This window comes from Ipomoea triloba, chromosome 5, assembly GCF_003576645.1.
Source record: "Ipomoea triloba cultivar NCNSP0323 chromosome 5, ASM357664v1".
Classification (NCBI taxonomy): Eukaryota; Viridiplantae; Streptophyta; class Magnoliopsida; order Solanales; family Convolvulaceae; genus Ipomoea; species Ipomoea triloba.
The window spans coordinates 12759020-12779231 of record NC_044920.1 but is presented as its reverse complement, the minus strand read 5'-3'; the positions used below and the strand labels follow the sequence as shown (position 1 = coordinate 12779231).

Sequence of the window (20212 nt, the reverse complement as noted above, 5' to 3'; positions counted from 1 at the left end):
TAAAATAATGTACTTTATGGATCACGGTCCACACAATAATGAGGGCAATTTATATCTTGGACCAGGATCCACATAGTATTATAGACCCTAGATCGAAACGGTGAGGTACATAATTCATACTCGTAAGGTACAAAATTTCAGAGCACAAGACACAAAAAATCACAATACAAGACACATGCTCATGTTATATATTTACTTATTTTTCAAATCTGATTTATGTATATAATTTGTGTTCATAGGTACAGAATTTCACAACATAAGACACAAATTCATAACATAAGACACAATTACTAATTTGTTTCAGGTACAAAACTCATACTCTTAAGATACATAATTTCATAACACAAGACACAAAAACTCACGACATAAGACACATACGCATATGCACTAAAGTCCATAATGCATTCTAAACCCTAGTCGATGATACAAGGATTACGATTAGAGTGGTGGAAGTGTTTCACCGCTCTAAACATCTTATAAAAGGTCAGTTTGGGCGGTGAGGTACTTCTAATTTATTGCCTTTACAATTACATAAGGTTAAATTTTATTGGACTGAAAATTTGGTCCTACGAAAACATTTGAAAGTGTTGTGGATTATAATGTTCCTTCTTGTAGTTGATATTCGGTGATAGTCTTGATATACTTATCTTTCGCCTGATTGATCTTTAGTTAAAACCTTTGTTACGCAATACGCCTGGTTGATCTTTAGTTAGAACCTTTGTTACGCAATACATGATAGAACAAAGAGAAAAGATAAAAACTAAAATTGAGACTAGAGAGGAAAGATACAAGCGGAATTCTAATCTATACTATATATAAAAATAATATCCTCCAAAATTTTCTCGCCCAAACATACGGGCATTTTAGTAATATGGTAATTATTATGATAGAATAATATTGATTATAATTGGTTATAATTCATTATTAGTAATATGGTAATTATTATGATAGAATAATATTAATTATAATTATTTATTATGGTAATATTATAATTATAATTATAATAATTGTAATTGGTAATATTGCATTATCTACCATATATATATAGTAATGTAATAACATAACATTTTTCAATTCAGAAATAGGTGCAATATTTCGGGTATTGGGTACTCGAGAGTCACCGCCCACATATTTTAAGACAAACAAATTTACTTTTGCTTTTCAAGAAATTGTTGATGCATATGGGTGAGTTTCATTGGAGGGAATTTCACGTGTATTTATATTTTAGTGATGGGAACAAAAATACTTCATATTTAGTAATTAGCTTTGTATAGAGAAGTAGTTTTCTTTCAATTGCAACTCCATTAATCTCATTTCTTAGCACGAGCAGTCAAACATTATTTTTAGTTGTCCATATTATTTGATTACAAACTGATGTGATAGCAGTCTAGCAACTATAGTGTTGCATTAGTTTTATTTATCTGATTACATATTTATTCTACACTCATGCATCATTTTATTTGATTATAGAGTGCTTAACGACTGAACTTATTACATATTATTTGGTTTTTAGTAATAATATAATTAATAAAAAAATTAAGTCAATTAAATATGTGTATATAATAAGAAGAAAAAATCATACCCTATATATCTATATAACTGCAAATCAATCAATATATAATTATATATGTACGTTAGGCAATTAGGAATTATTATAATTATATAATTAGGAAAACGGTAACGGATGTATATATTTATGTATATAGTTAATATTTAAATATCTATAGGGAAATTATTATAATTTCCTTTTGAATTAGTCTTTTCCACATATAAATTCAACCAATTTATCCCTAGCCTCCCCCGTCATTTCTTTCTCCACATCAGTAGGGCTTCTCCACCCTATATCTACCCCATCATTTTTTTTTGCATCAGTAGGTTGACGAACCAGAGCCGCCTTGCTGGAAGGGATTTTATTTTCGTTGCCTCATCAATCAAACGATCAAAAGCTTCCAAATCTCACTAGCAATAGTAGAAGACAATGCAGAGCGCTTAGACTAATCTCTTTGCGTTCTTTCCGTATGAATTTTCTACCTTTTTCTAACTATATTCCCCTGTACTTCAAATTTTTTTGCAGTTTATATCGCTTGGTATGAGCTCGAAGATACTTAAGGAGGCTCTGCTTCAACAAAAGGTAAATGAGGAGGAAGATGCTCGGTAATAGAACCCTAATGGTTTAGTTTATGGAAAAGCGTAGAGATGCGATCGAGGATGATGACGACGGTGATTTTGATAATTTTGCAGGGTTTTATTTAACTCATACAAATCTATAATTGTAAATTTATATTAGGCAATTATATTAATATAATTAATTATTAAAGCAATTATAATTTATTTTGTACTGTGCACACATTATTTTTAATAATTTCGATTTAATAATATTATATCTTATTTATTATATATTATTAATACAAAATAAATCATGCATGCCTTAATAATTAATTATTAATATTATTGCCTAATAATTATTTATTGTAATTCTCTATTTCTCTTCACCTTTTTTAGTGTAATATTATTGACACAAAATCAATGTTGCAAAAATTGCGCCTAGGCGCTAGGCAGCGCCCGGCCGCGTCGAGGAAGGCCGAAATCGGCCTCTTTCGCGGCCGGGCGCCTAGCCGGCCAACTAGGACGCTGGCCGGCATGTTTTTTTTTTTTTTAAAATTATAAATCTTAATTAATATTTAAACTATTAATGTTATGCCAATGACCTTGTGGTCTAGTGGCATCCGGTAGTGGCATTTGGTTGCTCCCCATATTGGAGGGCAAATTATTGCATGGACCATGGTCCACACAGCTGTGTGGACCAAAAAATAAAAAGTACATTATTTTTGTACTGAAGGTACATTATTTTTGTACTGTAGGTACATTATTTGATAGTATATATCAAATAATGTACCTTCAGTACAAAAATAATGTACCTACAGTACAAGAACTCTCTCGAATTCTCTCACGGACAGCACCCCTAATTCATCGCTTGGACTTCCATGGCAGCTCCGGTGGGGGCTGTAATACCCCGTATTTTCCTAACATTATTATTTTATCCTAAGGCGTTGACATTCATAAGTTATGATCTCCCGATGTCTCAAAAGAATTATTATAAGTAAGGACAGTTAGTAATAAGCTGCGATCGTAAGTACCGGTCACGAACCGTAAAATTTTAGGAACTAGTATTCGGACCCGGTTGTCCTATGAAATGGATTTTTAGACACCATACTATTATTCTTGAATTTCCTATTTAATTAAATCAGCTCATAGCAGCGAAAATTTATTTTGATCGTACATCGCTAAATTTCGCGGTGTACCGAACCTAGCCCAATTTTGAGGGTTAGTCTGGAATAATTTTTAGTTTCGGAATTTATTCTATCTGGATTATTTTCTACCGAAAATTCATCTGTTTCAATCCCGATCAGTCCAAGTAGAGATATTTTATTATTTTATTATTTTTTTTCCCTTACCTTATCACATAAGCTAAATGTGATTATAAAAGCATTTTTTTCCCCTTTTCTTCTTCCTATTGCCGAAATGAAGAGAGAGGGAGAGAGGGTGTGATCTTCATTATCTTCTTCCATGAATACCTTGCTTCCATAGCTAATTTCCTTCACATCTCTCAACTATATTCGGTAAGATTCCAATTTTATTCGGTAAAAAGCTTTATAATCCTTCCTAGAGCATGAATCTAAGTTAAGATTTCTTGTATGTTGTGTTATGTTGTTGGTGGAATCATAGGGTTTTAAGGTGAAATTGGGGAAATCAACTCCAAAAGCCTTCTACGAGAACTAGTAACCCGGTTGAGGTAAGGAATTCCCTTAAGTTGGAATTAGTCACTTGAATTTGGATAATTGATTCTTTGTTGAAAATTGGGGTGTTACAGGGGCTACCCCAGCCCCCCCACCACCGCGTTCTTTTGTCGACGTAGTCTCTAATTCTGCAGAAAGCTCCATTCCAATTCGCCCACCTGAAAAATTTAAAGGAATGCCGGCAGTATCCTTCTCTGACCAAGATATTCAAATTCTTGCCCAGAAATTCAATTTCGCCTTAATCGGAAAATTCTAAAAAGGTAGGCCCCCAATGGTTTCTATTCGTAAAACCTTCGAGCTAATCGGCTTCGGAGGCCATTTCTCCTTGGGCTTGATCGACCAAAAACACATCTTGATTAATTTCGATCCTGAGGAAGATTATCAGCGTTGTTGGCTCAGAAAATCTTGGTCTATTCAAGGTTTCATTATGAACATCTTCAAATGGTCACCAAACTTCCGACCGGAGGTCGAATCTCCTATCGTCCCAGTTTGGGTTGCTTTTGAAGGGCTTCCAGTTCACCTGCAGGACAAGCGCGCAGTTTACTCAATCGCGAATATCATCGAAACTCCTTTGAAGGTTGATGCTTCTACACTATCAGTCAATAGACCTTCTGTCGCCAGAGTCTGCGTGGAATTAAATGTAACCAAAAACTTGCCGCAGACAATTTGGATCAACAACGGTTCATATGGGGGTTTTGCGCAAGCTGTCAAATATGAGTACATACCACCATATTGCTCGAACTGCAACAAATTTGGACATACAACTAAAGAGTGCCGCTCAACTGCTGTCAACACCACTATCCACACCACCTCTCAAATGCCAGAAATGCCACGAGCTCCGACCGCAAACAAACCCCGCACTACTTCGGAACCAGCGGCAACTTTGATCCCTCCACGTAAACGCTGGCAAATTGTGTCCCAAGCCGCTGCAATAGCTCCCTCTAACATTGAGAATGACAACCCGCATTTTGCTGGTTCAAATGAAAAAACACCAAATTCTTTGGAAAATGATGACAACCTGCAGGACTCTGGCTGTTCCGAGTCTTTTCCTGAATGCCACGCCACCTTAGGGACTCATTTAATTGATGATCATTGCGTTCGTGCTGATAGTTCCCAGGAATGTGCTCCAGGACACTACTCCGACGGAGATGATTTGCAAGATGCACAGGTTTATTCGAAGAGTCTTCTTGAGTCCTGGAAAGAAGCTAGCAAAGGTTTTTCAGCAAAGTTGTGCCAACCAGATATGGATGCTTTTGTGACAGTGACAAAGAAAAAGCGCCGACCTCGCAAAGATTACTCTGCTCATTCCCCTTTGGTCACCACTCGTTTGGCCGCCGGTAAGATCGCTCGTGTTTCTTTTTCCCATCGTTTAAAATGAAAGTGATGTTTTGGAATGTGCGTGGCCTGTCCTCCTCGTGTCGCAGGCTTCGCCAATTAATTAGACGCGAGAAAATCAATCTTATTTCTGTTATTGAACCTTTTTTTTACTCCTGATCGTATAGAAGAATTTGCGAGGAAGCTAAACCTCAAATTTTCCTTTGCATCTAGTAACTGCAAAATCTGGTTATTCTGGTCAGATGCTTTCTCTTTAAATGTTTTGCATGATTCTAATCAATTTGTTTGTTGCGAGGTTAAATATGTTCCTTGGGATTTCTCTTTCAAATATATCTCTGTGTACGCCAAACACACCCGGGTGGAGCGGCAATCTCTCTGGTCGGATCTGAGTGAGTTATTAAATGACGATTTTCTGGTTCTAATTGGTGGAGACTTCAATGCTATCTCATCTATTTCTGAATACAGAGGAAGTTCTGTTCTAGACCTGAATAGTATTGCGGACTTTTCCAGTTTTATCTCAGATTGCAGCTTATATGACTTGCCTACTGCGGATGGATTATATACTTGGTCTGGAACTCGGAGAACTGGTAGAGTATGGAAGAGACTAGACAGATATCTCATGTCTACTAGTTTTCGGGATTATTTCACTGATGTTAGAGCAGGAATGTTTAGCCGCACATCTTCTGATCATGCTCCTATTCTCTTCTGCGGGCAAAAGAATGATTTTTCTGGACCGAGGCAATTCCGTTTCCAAAATATGTGGCTTACTCACCATGGATTCGATGAATTGGTTGCTAAGAGCTGGGCAGAACCTACTGTTGGAGGTGGTATGAGAGCCTTTGCTTTCAAACTAAAACGCCTAAAGCAAGCACTAAGAGAATGGAACCATAATGTTTTTGGAAATGTCTTTGATAAGTTTCGCTCAGCTGAAGCTGCGACTGCTGATGCCGAGCTGCGTTTTGATGCTGAAGCCTCTCTAGAGAATCGCGAACACTTAGCAAGACAACAGGCTAATTTAATGTTGGCACTACGGCAAGAGGAAATCTTCTGGAAACAGAAGGCCAAGGTGAAATGGCTTCGAGAAGGTGACAACAATACTAGCTTCTTTCATAACTCGGTTCGGGACCGTCACAGGAGACAGAGGATCAGTTGTATTCGAGGGTCGACTGGTGACTTTATTTTTTATCAGGAATTAATTCAATCTGAAGTTGTTTCCTTTTTCACTACTCTCTTTACTGAAGAACCGTATTCAAATATAGAGGAATTCATAACACACATTCAGCCTTTTATCTCAGATTCTGACAATGCAACTCTTACAAGAGTCATCACAAGGCAGGAAGTGAAAGATGCTGTTTGGGCTCTAGACCCAGAAAGCGCTGCTGGACCTGATGGCTACTCCGGCTCCTTTTTCAGACACTATTGGCACATTATCGAAAATGATCTTTACTTGGCAGCGTTGGATTTCTTTGCGGGTGTTCCCGTTCCTCAGGCAATAACTAGTGCTCAAATAGTTCTTCTTCCAAAGAAATCTAACCCCGACACCTTTGCAGACTTTAGACCAATTTGTCTTTGCAACTTTATTAGCAAGGTTTTTACCCGGATCATCACGACCCGGCTAAAAAATCTGCTTACTAAGTTGATCTCCCGGGAACAAGCAGGCTTTGTCTGTGACCGAAATATTCAAGATAATGTGCTATTAGCTTACGAGCTCATCCACTTTATCGATAAGAAATGCCGAGGGTCCAACGTCGCAGTGAAACTGGATATGATGAAAGCATTCGATAGAGTGGCATGGCCTTTCCTTCGGGCAGTCTCCATACTTTACTTGCCGGGGATTGCCTACTGTCTCGCACCTTGCGTTTGCAGATGACCTTATTATTTTTACAAATGGAGGGACAACCTCTCTTAAAAGACTATCCAAGGTGCTCTCACACTATCAAAACGCATCTGGCCAGCGAATCAACTATCACAAAAGTTTCTTTGTGACTGGAAAACACTGGTCAGCTGCTCACCTTCGATCTTTGGAAAAAATTCTGGACATGAAGTCCAGTAGTCTACCTTTCAGATACTTGGGTGTCAATCTTTTCAAAGGGCGAAATCTAACAATTTATTATCAGTTCCTGCTTGAAAAAATTGACCACCGTCTTCAAGGTTGGCAACAAAAATTATTATCCCCGGGAGGAAGACTCACTTTAATCAAGCATGTTCTGATGTCTATACCTGTATACTCTTCGGCGGTTGTGCAACTCCCACGAAAAATAATTCATGAGATTGATCGAAGACTTGCTAGATTTTTTTGGAGTACCTTTGAAAACCGCCAGAAATATCATTGGGCTTCTTGGAGTAAGGTCTGCTACCCAGTTGACGAGGGAGGACTGGGTATTAGATCAATGTTGGCGATTCAACAGGCATTTGCTTCCCGGATGTGGTTTAAATTCCGATCTTCTGATTCGATTTGGAGCACTTTCATGAGGCAACGCTATCCTGGTCCTATCTTTCAGGTTCGACCATCTGACCTCCCACGTTTGGAAGCGCATGATAGATATTGCGGACGAAACAGAGGGCTGTATACTGGACTCGGTTAATGGTTTGATTTGTACTCCATCAACTAATGGGGAACACTCAATTACTTCAACCTATAATCTTTTTCGCCCAAAAGCAAACAAGACTCTTTCAGCACAATCTATTTGGAACATTAACATCCCGTCAAAAATCTCAATCTTTATGTGGAGACTTTTCCGACGCGCTCTTCCGTTTCCCAAAGCCCTGCGACGTTTTGGAGTGAACTTGGTCACGGTATGCCCATTTTGTTGGAATTCGCAGGCTTCAATGGAACACTACCTTTTTTCCTGTGATGTGGCTTTGGCAATCTGGCATCATTTTGGCTTAATCTTTGGCATTAATTTTGGCCAAGCTACATCTATTCGTTCAGTTTGTCATATTTGGTGGATCCATGCGAATGGAAGCTCTGCTGTTCATACGTTCTGCAGGATTCTGCCAAGCTACATTATTTGGGGACTTTGGACAGCGTACAACTCAGCTATCTTCGATGGGACAAGAGCAACCAGCCAACATTTAATTAACAACATCAGGCGCCAACTTTTTCAGTTGTCGATTGCTCGTCCACCAATCTTTGAAAAATCTTCAGACTCCTTGTTATTGTCTGAAAATCTTATTGCTGCCTTTGCTCCCAAGAAAAAATCTTTTATTTCGTGGATTAAATAGCTTAAACCACCCTCTGGGCGCTTAAAGCTCAATACTGACGCAGCCTTTTCTTCGACAAGGAGTGCTGGTGGGGCATGCATTCGAGACTCTCGTGGCTACCTTATTGCTGCCTTGGCTTTCCCTATTGATGCGTCCTCAGCATTGGAGGCAGAGACCTTAGCTTTGGATTTTTCCCTCCACTGGTGTAACCTTGCGGGTAAATGGCCTCATTTTATTGAGGTAGATTCAAAACTACTTGCTTCTTTCCTTTCTTCTCCAGCTCCTCAGGTTCCATGGCGAATACAAGGCCCTATCGCTCGTATTAAGGACCATCTTGCCTTCAGCTCTTCTACGGTCACCCATGTCTACCGTGAAGCCAATTCAGTTGCTGATGCTTTAGCTTCTGTCGGACTCTCTTGCACCAGGCCGATCTGTTTTCTTTCTTTTGATTTACTGCCTATTTCGGTTCGCTCATCCTTTTTGTACGATCTTCGGGGTTTTTCTGCCCCTAGACGTTTTCATCAATAAAATTTTTCTTTACTCAAAAAACAAATGTACCTACAGTACAAAAATAATGTACTTTCAGTACAAAAATAATGTACTTTTTATTTTTGGTCCACACAGCTGTGTGGACCATGGTCCATGAAATAATGATTGATGTTGGAGGGGGCAGGTTCGAGCCTCAGTGGAGGCGATGTTGACTCTTTATGCTTCAGTAGGTTGAGAAAGTAGTTTATGAACAGATACTACATTGTAACCGAGGCAGTAGTACTCAAAAAAAAAAACTATTAATGTAATGTTATAATGTATTAACTAATACTCTAATAAGTAATAACTCTCTCATTTTATCTGTACTACTTACTATTTATTGGTCAAACCAACTCTTTCTTCTTTGTTTATTTTCTTTACTATTTTTTACTTATTTTTTTATTTGATTTTTTTTGTTTAATAGTACACTTAGTGTAGTTTCTAAATATATAAATTTTGTATATTAATGCTAAACATAATAATATGAAAAATTGAATTAAAAACTTCGGTCAAGCCTCGCTAACCGAACTAGACACATAAAATGGGACGGAGGGAGTAATAACTAATAACTTAATAAAATAATAAGTAATAACTAAATTAAACTAATAAGTAATGTACTAATAATTAATAAATAATAATTAATAACTTAATAAGTATTAACTATTTAACTATTTAAATTTTATAAAAAAAAAAAAAAAAAAAAAACCTAGGCGCCCCAAGGCGCCTAGCGATTTTTGCAACCTTGCACAAAATAAATTATACTTACTTTAGTATACAATTATTTTTAATTTAATTTCTTAATATTTATTAATGATAATTATTCTGGTAATTTTTCACTTTTTAGTGTAATTATTATGGTAAGTTTATGGTAATATATTTCAAAATTGTGACAATTTCATTAATTATTATGCTAATTTATGGTAATATATTTTAATATTAGAAGAGAAAAAAATATTATAATTGATATAGTTAATGAAATTATTATGGTAATTGCCACAATATTTGATAATTATAATTAATATAATTAACTTCATTGAGAAATATAATATTTCTTCCGTGGCAATATATTTGGCAATTTCATTAAATTATAATCAATAAAATATGAAATATGATTAAAGAAATGAAATTATAAAATTAACAAAATATGTGTTCATAAATATTTAGAAATTATGTGTTCATTTGATCAAAACAACTAACATAATCCGCTATCAGCTACTAGCAGGACCGGGTTTTGGGCTATGCAAGCTACCCAATAGCATAGGGCGTCAAATTTTAGAGGGCCCAATATTTAATTTTTACCTAGCTAGTTAAGAATTTTTTTTTTTTTAAAAACAAAAAATTTAAAATTACTCTTAAGACTCCAAAATGGAGAAATGGTAGAAACGAGTGATCTACCGAGTTTCATATTGGAAATTCGAGGTTTGAATCATGCCCGCTACTCCAACTTTGCGCACATCTTCTCTCTCTCTCTCTTTTTCTAACCCTTTTGCTTTGGGCACACCTTCCCGTTCTTTTATTTATTTATTTATTTTTTAATCCTTTTTCCTTTTTCTTTGCGCACAACAGTATTTTACCACCTTATTATTATTATTATTAGAAAAAATTACAGTATTGATTTTAAAGATTTGCGTGTTTGGTAGGGCCTCATTTATTTACAAGAACGAGGTCACAAAAATCTAAAAATCGGCCATGTCCCTGACTATTAGCTAACTGAATCAGTTATCAACTATAAACTAATTGACAAACACCCTAAATATGCACCGTTTTGAGAAAAATACATATTGTTTATGTTGGAAAATTGCACTAAAATGGCATTTTAAGTGGCCATTTTGTGGTGTAAATATATGTGGGTCCACTTCCGATTTTGGGTCGGGTCAAAGTGGATTCGGGTTCTTCGTAGTTAGACGAAGAGATTGATATATTATATGCTCAAAATGGATAATGGGTGAATGAGAAATTGATTCTCAAAGTAGACCCATTTGAGATGGAATTCAAGTGTGAAAAATCTTATGTAGCTTTGTCCCACATTGGTTGGGAATGAACATTTGCTCCACTATATATACAAGATCCTTTTATGACTAAGTAACTTGTATAGCATAGAGGCTCTCTCTCGCACGCAAGGGGGGGGGGGGGGGAATCAAATCTCAAACTGAGCCTGAAAAGGCTTGACTCGTGTATGCCCTGGCCTTGTGGGCTAAGTTATGCCATATTTTCGAACGAGTTTTCCATCTCAGGTCTTGTAGACGGCTTGCGGAGTCGACCTCTCGCGAGAGGTCGTTCGCGTGCGAGTGCGATGTCGCGCAGCCCGGGTTGGCGCGTGAGTCCGATGTCTCGCGAACCTATGCGATGTCTCGCGGCCGGTACGACGTCTCGCAGCATGCACTACTTGATGTCTCGAACCAGCGCTGATGTCTCGTAGGTACGCAGACTGGAACGATGTCTCGTACCGCGACTCCGGTGACCTCTCTAACTGCTACCGTTCACCTACCGGATCCAGTGAACGAAATGACTCTTGGCATTACGGAATTAAATCTATTAATTCCAATCATTGTTTAGAGTTTATTTCTTAATTAAATGGATTAGTAGTGGGTGTAAATAGGTTGCTAGTGGGTGAAGGTTACACTTGGGAATTAAATGCCAGATTTAATGCAATGATCCCATCCTCTACTACAAATTCGTTGGTGAGCAGCAGATTTGATAGCAAGCACAGACAAGCTACACAGAACACACGAAACACTTTTCCTCCTCAAAACTCTGCTCATCCCTTCCTTCAAGCCATCTGCGTTCATCCCACGGTTTAGTTCGCTGGGCTCCAAGTTTGTGTGCTCAAACGCAGGAGTCGTAGTACGTTTTATCCTGGGAAACCTAGACCGCAACGTTCCAGCACTCCGGGAAGCGGTAAATAAGGTTTTAAGGAAAGTGGCAACGCGACTCGTACTTACAACCACCCCAAGTTCGTCCAGTTCACCCCGACATCTTCCAAGGCTACTCAACCCAGCGTGGTTCGTTCTTCATTTGTAATTGTTTAATCCTACGTGGATTATTACTCCTTTCCTTGTAATTTATTTTTTGTTGTTGTTTTCCAATTTCTTTGAATTTCCGATTGTCAGAAGATTTTTCTGTAACAATCTTAAAACCTTATTTTTTCTTCTCTTTCTGACTCTCGGATTTCTGGAAAGAAATGGAAAATGTGTTGCCAGTAGCCAACCTTGGGGATGAAAATCCTAATGTTGTCAAAAATAACAGTGGGGGGAACGGCAACCAAGTTGCACATTCCCAGGCACCAGTGAACGTAGGTTCACAAGGGATTGTCAGTTCGGAGCGGTATATCCCCACGATGAGGGTACCTACGGTACGGCTGAAAAACCGGACAAGTTTACCGGATCATTTTTCAAGAGGTGGTAGCAAAAGATGCTGTTTTACCTCGCTACTCTCGGCTTGTCAAGGTTCTTAACCGAGAAGGTTCCTGAGTTGAAGGAACAAGATGTTCAGTCAGTAATGGCAGTTGGGCTTTGGAAGGATTATGACTTCCTTTGCCGCAACTACATTCTGAATGGGCTGTGTGATTCCCTTTACGATGTCTATCGTAAGATCGGTACAACTAAGGCACTGTGGGAAGCTTTGGACCACAAGTACCGAAGCGAGGATGCCGGGGCAAAGAAATTTGTTGTTGGCAGGTTGTTTGATTTCAAAATGGTGGATTCAAAGACCGTGCTGAGTCAAATTGAAGAGTTGCAATTGCTCTTTGACGAGATCCGTGACGAGGGCATGCCAATCAGTGAAGCCTTCCAAGTGGCGTCCATGATCCACTTGCTGCCTCCGGGATGGAAGGACTTCAAGAACTACCTGAAGCACAAGCGGAAGGAGATGAGTCTGGAGGACCTGATCTAGCGGCTTCGTGTTAAGGAAAGGAATAGGACCAGTGATGGAAGAGGACCTCTCGTGGGAGGTTCCAAGGCCAACGTGGTGGAGCACGGGCAAAGCTCCAAAAAGGTCAAGAAGGGCAAGAAAAAGCTGGGTCCGAAAGGTGGTGCCTCCAAGGGCAAGTTCCAAGGGAAATGCTACAATTGTGGCAAGATGGGCCACAAGTCCTTGGAGTGCAAGGCTCTAAAGAAAAAGAACAAGGGTTCTGAAGCCAACTTGGTTGGTGATATGAGCCAAAAGGTGGCTGAGATTAGCCTCTCGGCTATGGTCACCGAGGTGACCTTGGTGGGTTCCAACCCGCGCGAATGGTTCATCGACATTGGTGCAACTAGGCATCTATGTTGCAACCGGGGTATGTTCAGTACCTTTGAAGCCATTGAGAGTGAAAAGGTCTGGATGGGAAACTCTGCTCAGTCCAATGTTGATGGTGGGCAAGGTGATTCTGAAGATAACTTCCGGGAAGGAACTAACATTAAATAATGTGTTGTATGTTCCGGACCTTAGGAAGAATCTTGTTTCTGGCTTGTTGTTGAACAAGCATGGATTCAAGATGGTCTTCGAATCGGACAAAGTAGTTTTGTCGAAATTAGGGATGTTTGTCGGTAAAGGATATGTACTTGACGGGCTTTTCAAGCTCAATGTAATGCCTATTATCAATAAAAGCAAAGTTAATTCCGTTTACTTGCTTGAGTCTTCCAATTTGTGGCATGGTAGACTAGGTCATGCTAATTTCAATTCTATGCGTAGATTAATTAGCATGAACCATATCCCTACATTTCAAGTTAATACAAATAAATGTGAAATTTGTGTTGAGGCAAAACTAACTAAAGCTCCCTTCAAATCGGTTGAAAGAGAGACTGAGCCACTAGGATTGGTACATAGTGATTTGTGCGATTTTAGATCGATTTAAACGAGAGGTGGTAATAAGTATTTTATCACGTTTATCGATGATTGCACACGATTTTGCTATGTGTATTTGCTAAAGAGCAAAGACGAAGCTAAGGAAAAGTTCATTCTTTATAAGGATGAAGTGGAAAACCAACTTAATCGAAAGATTACAAAGGTTAGAAGCGATAGAGGTGGTGAGTACGAAGTACCTCTCGGTGACTTATGTGCGAGTGTTGGAATAATACACGAGCGTACTGCACCTTATGCACATCAATCGACTGGTGTTGCCGAACGTAAGAATCGTACATTGAAAGAGATGATGAATGCGATGCTTATAAGTTCGGGCCTACCTCAAAGCATGTGGGGTAAGGCGATTTTGACAAGTAATTACCTTTTGAATAAGGTACCTCACAAGAAGCTCGATAAGACCCCTTATGAGCTGTGGAAAGGTAGGAAACCTTCCTACCAATACCTCAAAGTGTGCGGTGTCTTGCCAAAGTTTTGGTTCCAACACCTAAGAAAATAAATATAGGTCCAAAGACGGTGGATTGTATCTTTATTGGATATGCACACAATAGTAGTGCTTATCGGTTCTTAGTACACGACTCTCATAATCCGGACGTACATAAGAACACTATAATTGAATCAAGGAATGCAAGTTTCTTTGAAAATGTATTTCCTTGTAGGTCTAATGAAAGACCAAGGGCGTCACTTCGAGAGGTCGACAGACCAAGTACGTCACTTCGAGAGGTCAACATACCAAGTATGTCACTTCGAGAGGTTGACGGACCGACTATGTCACTTCGAGAGATGGACGGACGAGGTACATCACTTCGAGAGGTTGATGTTGCTATGGACAAAGATGTCGGGTATTCTGAGGAAGAACCCGAGCCCGAGTCGAGGCGTAGTAAACGGGCGAGAGTTGGAAAATCATTTGGTCCCGATTTTCTAACTTACTTGTTAGAGTATGATTCGAATACTCTAACTTGTTTGATAGAAAAGGAATCGGATTTTCTCTCTTGTTTGATAGAAAACGAACCTCGGACTTATAAAGAAGCTGTGACTTCTACGGAGGGTCCAATGTGGAAGGAAGCGATCAAAAGTGAAGTGGATTCTATCCTACAGAATCACACTTGGGAACTTGTTGATCTTCCTCCAGGTTGTAAACCTTTAGGATCCAAGTGGGTCTTTAAAAGGAAAATGAAACCAGATGGTTCCATCGAGATGTATAAGGCTAGACCTGTAATCAAGGGTTATAGGCAACGAGAAGGCCTTGATTACTTCGATACATATTCTCCTGTGACAAGAATAAACTCCATTAGGATGATCCTTGCCATAGCCGCATTGCGGAATTTGGAAGTTCATCAAATGGATGTGAAAACTGCTTTCTTAAATGGCAAATTAGATGAGGAAATCTATATGGACTAACCCGAAGGGTTTGTGGTTCCGGGCCAAGAAAAGAAAGTGTGTAAATTAGTTAAGTCGCTCTATGGTTTGAAACAAGCGCATAAGCAATGGCACGAGAAGTTTGACCACTCGATGTTAACTAATGGGTTTAAAATAAATGAAAGCGACAAATGTATCTACGTTAAGGAAACGGTAGATGGCTATGTCATTCTTTGTTTATACGTGGATGATATACTCATCATTGGTAGTAATGATCGAATGATCAAGTCTACCAAGAACATGTTAAATGCAAGATTTAACATGAAGGATATGGGTTTGGCTAATTTAATCCTTGGGATTAAGATTATTAAAAGACCTGATGGTCTTGTGTTGAGCCAATCTCATTATGTTGATAAAATCCTTGAAAGGTTTAACAAGGATGATAATCAATTGGCTAGAACACCATTTGATACAAATGTTCAACTAACCAAGAATCACGGAGAGTGTATCTCTCAAGTAGAATATGCTTGGGTAATTGGTAGTTTGATGTATCTTATGAGTTGTACAAGGCCGGATATTGCCTTTGCTGTTAGTAAACTTAGCAGGTATACTAGCAATCCCGGTGTGATTCACTAGAAGGCAATAGTAAAGGTCATGAGATACTTGAGGTATACTCGTGATCTCGGACTGCACTATGTAAGATATCCCGCTGTACTTGAAGGGTATAGCGATGCTAGCTGGATATCTGACATTAAGGATTCTAAATCCACGAGTGGTTATGTGTTTACACTAGCCGGTGCAGCCGTTGCATGGAAATCTTCCAAGCAAACAGTAATAGCCAGGTCCACAATGGAATCAGAAATTATTGCCTTGGACAAGTGCTGTGAAGAGGCTGAATGGCTACACCATTTTTTTGAAGATATTCCAAGTTGGGAAAGACCTTTACCTCTAATTTGTGTGCATTGTGATAGTCAAGCAACAATTAGGAGAACACGAAGTCAGATTTATAATGGTAAGTCTAGACATATGCGTCGTAGACATAACACCATTAAACAACTCCTCGCAACTAGTGTTGTCTCGATTGACTTTGTGAGGTCAACAGACAATATAGCGGATCCGCTAACCAAAGGGTTGAGCAAAGAAGTTGTCGAGAAGTTGGCACGAGGAATGGGTCTAAAGCCCTTGGACTAAAAATTCCATAGTGGATACCCAACCTAGTTGGCACCTAGGTTCAATGAGACAACTAAATTATGGAATAGCATGTCACTGTGGGGGTCCCCAGACTCCCTACCACTCCTCGTTAAAACAGTGACTCCCGATCGAGGCTAGTACACTAGTGCTTTAATGATTCGATTGTCATCTGACATATGCTGTGTATGCAATGTCAAATGGACATATGTTGAGTTGCGGGAAACTCAAGAAAGAATCACCTATGTGAGAGAGAAGTGAGGGTCGCTTCAAAGGAGAATTGAAGGGGCTTAGTTCTTTAGAAACTCTTGCAGAACCAGGAATGGTGTCCCACGACCAAAATGGGCACAGTCATGAGAACAAAACGTGGTTGGAAGGTTCTTGTGTGAGATTTTTCAATGTCTACACAAACGGCAGTCGGTTCAAAGACATCGCGTTCTACCGTACAGCCAATAGAATACATAGATCTCACGAGGCAAGGTTCAAAGGGTTACACCTACCTTTGCTATGCAGGAATCAACCGTTGAACGCAGTTGTTTCCGATTTCAAAATTCCCTTGAAAATAATTTTTTCATTCATGTGGGGGATTGTTGGAAAATTGCACTAAAAATGGCATTTTAAGTGGCCATTTTGTGGTATAAATATTTGTGGGTCCACTTTCGATTTTGGGTCGGGTCAAAGTGGATTCGGGTTCTTCGTAGTTAGATGAAGAGATTGCTATATTATACGCTCAAAATGGATAATGGGTGAATGAGAAATTGATTCTCAAAGTAGACCCATTTGAGATGGAATTCAAGTGTGGAAAATCTTATGTAGCTTTGTCCCACATTGGTTGGGAATGAACATTTGCGCCACTATATATACAAGAGTCCTTTTATGACTAAGTAACTTGTATAGCATAGAGGCTCTCTCTCGCGCGCATGGGGGGGGGTGCAAATCAAATCCCAAACTGAGCCTGAAAAGGCTTAACTCGTGTACACCTGCGGGCACGAATGTACGAGTTTTCCATCTCAGAACCACATGAGATCAGAAATGATCTCTCTTCCGAGACATCAAACGAATTGACCTCTCAAAGAAGTAGTTCGATGTGTCGTGGACAGCTTGCGGAGTTGACCTCTCGCGAGAGGTCGTTCGCGTGCGAGTGCGATGTCGCGCAGCTCGGGTTGGCGCGTGCGTCCGATGTCTCGCGAACCTATGCGATGTCTCGCGGCCGGTACGACATCTCGCAGCTTGCACTACTTGATGTCTCGAACCAGCGCTGATGTCTCGTAGGTACGCAGACTGGAACGATGTCTCGTACCGCGACTCTGGTGACCTCTCTAACTGCGACCGTTCACCTACTGGATCCAGTGAAAGAAATGACTCTTGGCATTACGGAATTAAATCTATTAATTCCAATCATTGTTTAGAGTTTATTTCTTAATTAAATGGATTAGTAGTGGGTGTAAATAGGTTGCTAGTGGGTGAAGGTTACACTTGGGAATTAAATGCCAGATTTAATGCAATGATCCCATCCTCTACTACAAATTCGTTGGTGAGCAGCAGATTTGATAGCAAGCACAGACAAGCTACACAGAACACACGAAACACTTTTCCTCCTCAAAACTCTGCTCATCCCTTCCTTCAAGCCATCTGCGTTCATCCCACGGTTTAGTTCGCCGGGCTCCAAGTTTGTGTGCTCAAACGCAGGAGTCGTAGTACGTTTTATCCTGGGAAACCTAGACCGCAACGTTCCAACACTCCGGGAAGCGGTAAATAAGGTTTTAAGGAAAGTGGCAACGCGACTCGTACTTACAACCGCCCAAAGTTCGTCCAGTTCACCCCAACATCTTCCAAGGCCACTCAACCCAGCATGGTTCATTCTTCATTTGTAATTGTTTAATCCTACGTGGATTATTACTCCTTTCCTTGTAATTTGTTTTTTGTTGTTGTTGAAATTGTATTGAGGGTCTTGAATGTACAATTTACTATAAAGGTTCCAAACGTTATTTTGAAGGAATTATTTATCTGAAAAAATTAAACTATAAAAACAGATAAATAAAAACATAAAACAATAAAGCAATAAAACGGAACCAGACACCAGAATTGTTTACGCAGTTCGGAGCTCCACTCCTACGTCTGCGGGGCACTTCACGTCAGTCCAATCCACTAGATGATCACAAGGGTTACAAGGAGTCACACAACAACCATCCTACACTAATGGTTACAAAAAGTACTCCTAGCTAAGCCTTCCTCATCTTCAAGCTGACACTGTGCAGTTCATCAAGGTTCACCAACACGGTCAAACCTTCAAGCAACCAGGACAAGAACACGTGAAGAACTGTGAGAAACCAGTACAAAATCCTCTTGTAAAATCTGATTCGAAAGAGTAATTGAAGTGGGATTAGAATTGTGATTAAGCGTGTAAAGAATCCCATGAGTTTTAGCTATATTTATAGCCAAACTATTAACCAATCTTCCCTCAATATTTGCAGCTGAAAACCACTCAAAATAAGGCTCAACCAGAAGTGTAGATTTGAGCAAAACGTGGATCATGAAGACTGAAATATGATTTGAATAAAAACCGTCCACTGGACTGCTCGCTGGCGCTGCTCCAGACTGTGTGAAGAGAAATCTACCTTTAAACAAGGAAACGGACAAAACACCCTAATAATATAACTTATGTTTTTGACTAATAATTAAGCCAATAAAAAGTGGTCCAAATGTGTATCATTTGTACACTAACAGTTGTTTTCCAATTTCTTTGAATTTCCGATTGTCAGAAGATTTTTCTGTAACAGTTTATTCATTCAAACTTTTGCTAATTAATTTACAATGTCACATTCTCTTGATTTTAAACATAAATCTCAAGCATTTTTTTTTTGTTGTTGTAATAAACGATTGAGATTTATTTTCATTTTTCACATATGTAAACTATTTGCGCACACGGATTTATATGGGAAGGGAAAACACAAAAGGAATTTTTTAAAAATACAATAAAAGAGACATACAAGACTTACTATGTTATATAAAAGTGGAGAACGAATGATCCAAAGGGTAGATCAAGTGGCAAATGAGCTTCTGTGTGGGGAAGATTCCCGGATAACCTAAATTCGATTTTCATAAGTGACAATTCCCCTTGGATCCGAACGAATGGAGAAATACCCTGAACACCTCGTGTGTTAAAAAAAAAAAAGTGGAGAACAATATTATAATAAGTAAATAAATTGAGCCTTCATTATTAGTAGCTATAACATTTCATCCTAGCGAACCCAAATAAAATGCCCAGCTCACAAGAAACATGCATATATATGGGAACTTGACTCCTTATTACAACCAGCTCACTGCCTCTCTGGACTCTGGAGTTGCTTTTAATGACCATAGTTCTAATGTCCTTTTTCCAAACCCACTACAGCCGCTTCAAAATTGCCCAACTAGATATATACAAATTAGATTTATGACACATTATGTATTAAAATTACTATTTAAGGCAAGTTTATATCAAATTTGTGAATGCGACAATTTTTTTGCATTCTCATATTAGTATTCTCTTGTGCATCTTCTTCCCATTGCTTAAACTAGTAAATGAAGTGAAAAGCTAAGATACATTTAATTCAGAATTACCTTATTGAAATCAAGGCCGGCCCAAGGGGGGGGGGGCAGCCTGGGCGCCTGCCCAGGGCCCATCCCTCTAAGGGGCCCATAGGATATATTATATACATAGTACTATAGTAGTAGGATGGCATAGGAATATAGGATATATTATATATGCATAGAAAAAAGGAAAAGTATGGCTGGTGGCTAGTGGCTACGCATGGCATTGATGGGAATGATGGCAGACAAAAAAAAACAAATATCTCCACATATTTTTGTTTGTTTCCGTTGGTGGGTGGAGAATGCAATTCAACATTCCAAATTTCCACTTAATATCATAATATGCACTCCAGGTCTCCACTCTCCAGTGACTCACGGCTCCACTTAAT

General features: G+C 39.1%; 1 protein-coding gene across 1 annotated transcript; it reads left to right on the top strand.

Annotated features, from left to right (window-relative positions):
* The first annotated feature begins 4068 nt into the window (after nt 1–4068).
* LOC116020249 lies at nt 4069–8864 on the top strand. Its single transcript, XM_031260733.1, has 4 exons — nt 4069–5134; nt 5300–6990; nt 7454–7633; nt 8358–8864. Exons 1-4 carry the CDS (start codon nt 4069–4071, stop codon nt 8862–8864), a joined length of 3444 nt encoding a protein of 1147 aa, XP_031116593.1.
* Nucleotides 8865–20212: the final 11348 nt, after the last annotated feature.

Bases quoted from the DNA above. Each gene is read 5' to 3' on its own strand.
- LOC116020249 (XM_031260733.1), top strand. From the start codon at position 4,069: ATGGTTTCTATTCGTAAAACCTTCGAGCTAATCGGCTTCGGAGGCCAT. The intron at 5,135-5,299 runs GTAAGATCGCTC...CTGATCGTATAG, and splicing joins CACCACTCGTTTGGCCGCCG to AAGAATTTGCGAGGAAGCTA. The intron at 6,991-7,453 runs GTTTGCAGATGA...GAAAACCGCCAG, and splicing joins CCTACTGTCTCGCACCTTGC to AAATATCATTGGGCTTCTTG.